Here is a 6,000-nt window from a genome sequence, read left to right as displayed (position 1 = left end):
ATGTCAGAAGTTTATTTTTAGTTTCTGGCTTCAGTCTTGAAGCCTCACTGTAACTGAGAAGAGTATTTGCCCTCTCTCCTCTCAGGCTGCGTTTATACCGCTCCTGGAAGTCGGAAGCTTGCCAGATAGGAGGTTTGTGGTCTCCTCTCAGTCCTGCCCGCTTCGCCTGTTTGGGCCTCCTTATCGTAGTAGCAGGGGGGGTGCAGAGCTGTGCCCGTGCCCCTCGCTCCCCAGTAAGCTCTTCTGTCCGGGGATAAGAGAGGCCGCGATGCTCGGTAGCTTGGAGTGATTGCCCCTGCCTCCCCTGTCAGAAAAGCAGGCGGAGCGCCTCCGGTCTCTGTCCCAGAGGTTGGCAGGGATGCAGTGAGTGGAGAGTCGCGGAAATCATTAGCTGTGATGATTTCCAGAACATCAGCTTATGATGGCAATGACCTTTCACTCGAGCAGCCTGCCCCAAGCTAAGCCGGGTCCTTTCGTGGCCGGAGAAAGAACGAATTGCACTGCCGCTGGCAGCAACGCGTCTTAAACGCCCGCTGCAAAATAAAGCTTTCTCGCAAGTGCGCCGGAATTGGACGTTTTCTGCAATGGAGTCGCGGTTTTCCCGAAATGGACGGCACCAGGGTTTCCTTGCACGGGCCCCGCTTTCCGAACGCGCCTCCATTTCTCGGAAACGGGAGCTGGGTCGGGAGGGGAGGGGAGGAGAGGGCAGGGGGAGCCCTAGACATGAAATAAGAGAAGAAGGGGGTAGCAGGCAGGCACCTGCCGTGCTGCTCGGGGGCCCCCCCAGAGGGCCCCCAGAGGGCGGAGGGCTGGCGCTCGGCTCCCGGGCTGTAGGACAGGAGCGCGCCCTCCGGCTCCGGGCTCCCGCACGGGGGGGGGACGGGGCAGGCTGCGCTCAGCGCTCAGCGCTCCTCTCAGCAGCGCCGCCGGACCTCCCTCACCCCCCTCCCTCCCCCCCGCCCGCTCCGTACCGCATTGCCGTGGTGCAGGGGGTGACTGCATTGCGCTGGGGCCGTCAGTAGGTGGACCCCCTCCCAGGGAAATAAAACAACCCGAGCTGCAGCTTGAAGCCCCTGCTGTCTGCGAGCACAGCCCAGGTAAGAGCTCCGGCCACCCTGGCACTGCCCGCCCGCCCCGGTGCTTGGCATCGGGGGACGAGCGCCGCTGCCAGGCTGCTCCCTGGGAACGCCGGGGTCGGCTCCGGGGATGGCGGAGCTTGCAGCGCCTTTGCAGAGAGGCTGCTCCCGGGCTCTGCGCTCCGCTCGCTGCCCGCCCAGGCCCCCCCCCCGACCTCCCCGGGCTTCTCGGCTCCTTTCCCCCCGTGGGGGTGGCCCACGTGCAAGGTCCCTGGAAGCGCAGCGGGGCTATTTTGGGCTTCTTCCTTTTCGGGACTGGGCACCCCAGACAGAGCCGTGCATCGGGCCCCTCAGGGGAGTAGCACTGAGGATTTGGGTGGATGCCATGAAAAAACTTTTTGTTTGGGGGGTGGGGGGCGTTGGCTTCCAGCTCGGTCAGAACCGGCCCCTTTACCCTTCATTTGCAGCCACATGGGCTTCCTAACTCCTGCTTCATATCCCCTCCCAGCTCACCAGCGCTGTTACTGCAGGGATCCTCCTGGCCACGGAGCCTGCTCACCACTAGTTGTCGCTGTTCAGCAAGGGCTGGGCTTCCCCTCTCTCGGGGGGTGGGGGGGCTGTGAAAATCGCCTTGGCACTGACAGCGCCCCCAACCCCCACTGGTCCAGGAAGCAAAGCCCCGATCTGGGGGTGGAAGCCAGCAGCTGGTAGGGGGCTCTGGACCTCAACTTAGCAGAGGCATCGCCTGGTGCCGGAGCCTGCCCTAATCTCCCAGACGTGACTGTGGCAGCCCCCACCTCACAGCATCCCCTTTAGCTATAAAGCCCTCTCAGTACAGCTGATACTTACAGTGAAAGCCAAGGCGCATGGACATTTCTTTAAAAGTGTTTACAGATCACGTGGAAGTGCGACCCTTTCTAGAGAGGACCCGAAGCCATCGCAGCCCTTCATTTCAAGAGGGTTAAAGGAAGGATTTCTTTTGGGCCTTTATAGTCTCTGGTGTATTTTTTTTGTTTTTTTATCTCTTACATCGTCTTCTCTTTCATCCCCATCACAGCCTTCGCAAACCTCTTGCATCGTCTTAGCTCTTGTCATCCCCAGAAAGGAAACAGCTGGGAGAGGATGGGGAAGGAGAAGACGCACATCAACATTGTGGTCATTGGCCATGTGGACTCCGGCAAGTCCACCACCACTGGGCACCTCATCTACAAGTGTGGAGGGATAGACAAGAGGACCATCGAGAAGTTTGAGAAGGAGGCAGCCGAGGTGAGTCCTCTCCTCACACTACCCTGGCAGTGCAGGAGGCTTTGCTCTTCTTTTGTGTGCAGCTAGAAAATGCCCCAAGAAGTACCTCCCATTCCACATCTGAAAATCAGCTTGGCCAAGGCTTAGGTTTTCTTGTGTCCTTTTCCCTGACAGTTTCATTCACTGCTCCCTTCCCTCAGCCTAAGGGAATATGGGCTTCCCCGCAGTGGAACATGGTCCTGGGGGTGACCATTGGGTGCACAAGGCTTCAGAAATGGAGAGAGCATGATGGGATAGTCGTCAGGGCTTCGTACCACCAAGCTGGAGACCTGGACGGGACAGTGGGCTGGGGTTTCTTTTTCTGGTGTTGCTAGGGCTGTAGTGCTATTGAAAGACTGGGTAGACCTGGCAGGGTGGGCCGGTCTTTATCTGCTATCATTTGCTGAGTTACTACGGGTTCTGGCAGGGGGGAGGGACAGCCAAGCACTGCTCTGATGGTGGTCCCTGGTGCTTGGCCATTTGGCCCATAAGCTTGGGAAGGCCAGCACTCACTGACCGATGCATGAGAGATCCAAGAATCAAATGGGAGGGAGTAAGGACTGAAAGATGCCTTGCAGTGCAGGCTAAACAGAAGAAAATCATAAACTGCAGCCTAGAGCTGTTGGAAAGCCCCATCCGAATGCCTTTACAGTGACCGGCGCCTGATAACGCCATCCTGTCAGCTTGCACTCATGAACCAGTGGGACCTCTGACCTGTGTTGTCTCATAGGAACATAGAAAACGAGTGAAGACAGAGGCAGCAACGGCCTCTGCAGGCTGCCCATCACCATCTCCTACCTCTCCGCACCTTTCCCTGCCTTCTCAATCCTTTTCCTATCCTTGCCCTTCATCTCTGTCCTTGGCAGACCCAAAATTCATGGCATTGATGTTCCCCACCTCCTCTGCAGACCCTGAGCTCTTCAACTTTGCTTCCTACAGAAAAAACCAGGTCCCCTTCCATGTTAAAACCAGACTTCCTCATACTCCTCTAAGTTTAGATTTTAAGCACAGTCTCTCTCTCCATGCAGGCCCCCTGTCCTGAGGGATTCATCACTCTGGGCAGCTCACGCTCATGCTCTCTTGCAAGGACCGTGCAGTTGTGCCAGGTCTGGAGCTGTAACCACTACCTTGAGCAGGTTACCCCCAGTGCCTGCTTGGAATAACAGTGCAGTCCTGCCGTGTTTGGGGTGTAACTGTTGTCCTGTACAGGTTACCCCCATTCCTGCTTGGAATAACAGTGCGGTCCTGCCGTGTTTGGGGTGTAACTGTGGTCCTGTACAGGTTACCCCAATGCCTGCTTGGAATAAGAGTGCGGTCCTGCCGTGTTTGGGGTGTAACTGTTGTCCTGTACAGGTTACCCCAATGCCTGCTTGGAATAAGAGTGCGGTCCTGCCGTGTTTGGGGTGTAACTGTTGTCCTGTACAGGTTACCCCAATGCCTGCTTGGAATAACAGTGCGGTCCTGCCGTGTTTGGGGTGTAACTGTTGTCCTGTACAGGTTACCCCAATGCCTGCTTGGAATAACAGTGCGGTCCTGCCGTGTTTGGGGTGTAGCTGTTGTCCTGTACAGGTTACCCCCAATGCCTGCTTGGAATAATAGTGCGGTCCTGCCGTGTTTGGGGTGTAACTGTGGTCCTGTACAGGTTACCTCAGTGCCTGCTTGGAATAACAGTGCGGTCCTGCCGTGTTTGGGGTGTAACTGTTGTCCTGTACAGGTTACCCCAGTGCCTGCTTGGAATAACAGTGCGGTCCTGCCGTGTTTGGGGTGTAACTGTTGTCCTGTACAGGTTACCCCAGTACCTGCTTGGAATAAGAGTGCGGTCCTGCCGTGTTTGGGGCGTAACTGTTGTCCTGTACAGGTTACCCCCAATGCCTGCTTGGAATAACAGTGCGGTCCTGCCGTGTTTGGGGCGTAACTGTTGTCCTGTACAGGTTACCCCCAATGCCTGCTTGGAATAACAGTGCGGTCCTGCCGTGTTTGGGGCGTAACTGTTGTCCTGTACAGGTTACCCCCAATGCCTGCTTGGAATAACAGTGCGGTCCTGCCGTGTTTGGGGCGTAACTGTTGTCCTGTACAGGTTACCCCCAATGCCTGCTTGGAATAACAGTGCGGTCCTGCCGTGTTTGGGGCGTAACTGTTGTCCTGTACAGGTTACCCCCAATGCCTGCTTGAAATAACAGTGCGGTCCTGCCGTGTTTGGGGCGTAACTGTTGTCCTGTACAGGTTACCCCCAATGCCTGCTTGGAATAACAGTGCGGTCCTGCCGTGTTTGGGGTGTAACTGTGGTCCTGTACAGGTTACCCCAATGCCTGCTTGGAATAACAGTGCGGTCCTGCCGTGTTTGGGGCGTAACTGTTGTCCTGTACAGGTTACCCCAATGCCTGCTTGGAATAAGAGTGCGGTCCTGCCGTGTTTGGGGCGTAACTGTTGTCCTGTACAGGTTACCCCAATGCCTGCTTGGAATAACAGTGCGGTCCTGCCGTGTTTGGGGTGTAACTGTTGTCCTGTACAGGTTACCCCCAATGCCTGCTTGGAATAATAGTGCGGTCCTGCCGTGTTTGGGGTGTAACTGTTGTCCTGTACAGGTTACCCCAATGCCTGCTTGGAATAACAGTGCGGTCCTGCCGTGTTTGGGCTGTAACTGTTGTCCTGTACAGGTTACCCCAATGCCTGCTTGGAATAACAGTGCGGTCCTGCCGTGTTTGGGGCGTAACTGTTGTCCTGTACAGGTTACCCCAATGCCTGCTTGGAATAACAGTGCGGTCCTGCCGTGTTTGGGGTGTAACTGTTGTCCTGTACAGGTTACCCCCAATGCCTGCTTGGAATAATAGTGCGGTCCTGCCGTGTTTGGGGTGTAACTGTTGTCCTGTACAGGTTACCCCCAATGCCTGCTTGGAATAACAGTGCGGTCCTGCCGTGTTTGGGCTGTAACTGTTGTCCTGTACAGGTTACCCCAATGCCTGCTTGGAATAACAGTGCGGTCCTGCCATGTTTGGGCTGTAACTGTTGTCCTGTACAGGTTACCCCAATGCCTGCTTGGAATAACAGTGCGGTCCTGCCGTGTTTGGGGTGTAACTGTTGTCCTGTACAGGTTACCCCAATGCCTGCTTGGAATAACAGTGCGGTCCTGCCGTGTTTGGGGTGTAGCTGTTGTCCTGTACAGGTTACCCCCAATGCCTGCTTGGAATAATAGTGCGGTCCTGCCGTGTTTGGGGTGTAACTGTGGTCCTGTACAGGTTACCTCAGTGCCTGCTTGGAATAACAGTGCGGTCCTGCCGTGTTTGGGGTGTAACTGTTGTCCTGTACAGGTTACCCCAGTGCCTGCTTGGAATAACAGTGCGGTCCTGCCGTGTTTGGGGTGTAACTGTTGTCCTGTACAGGTTACCCCAGTGCCTGCTTGGAATAAGAGTGCGGTCCTGCCGTGTTTGGGGCGTAACTGTTGTCCTGTACAGGTTACCCCCAATGCCTGCTTGGAATAACAGTGCGGTCCTGCCGTGTTTGGGGCGTAACTGTTGTCCTGTACAGGTTACCCCCAATGCCTGCTTGGAATAACAGTGCGGTCCTGCCGTGTTTGGGGCGTAACTGTTGTCCTGTACAGGTTACCCCCAATGCCTGCTTGGAATAACAGTGCGGTCCTGCC

General features: G+C 56.1%; 1 protein-coding gene across 1 annotated transcript in view; it reads left to right on the top strand.

Annotated features, from left to right (window-relative positions):
• The first annotated feature begins 937 nt into the window (after window positions 1–937).
• LOC115081297 (elongation factor 1-alpha 2-like) overlaps window positions 938–6,000 on the top strand; it is a 31,850-nt gene continuing 26,787 nt past the window's right edge. The window contains 2 exon segments of the mRNA XM_029585789.1: window positions 938–1,097; window positions 2,134–2,342. Of these exon segments, the coding sequence (XP_029441649.1) occupies window positions 2,199–2,342 (144 nt within the window). The 5' untranslated portion in view covers window positions 938–1,097; window positions 2,134–2,198.

This window comes from Rhinatrema bivittatum, unplaced genomic scaffold (genome assembly GCF_901001135.1).
Source record: "Rhinatrema bivittatum unplaced genomic scaffold, aRhiBiv1.1, whole genome shotgun sequence".
Taxonomy (NCBI): Eukaryota; Metazoa; Chordata; class Amphibia; order Gymnophiona; family Rhinatrematidae; genus Rhinatrema; species Rhinatrema bivittatum.
The sequence above is the reverse complement of the archived record's forward strand: the minus strand, read 5'-3'. Positions and strand labels throughout refer to the sequence as shown.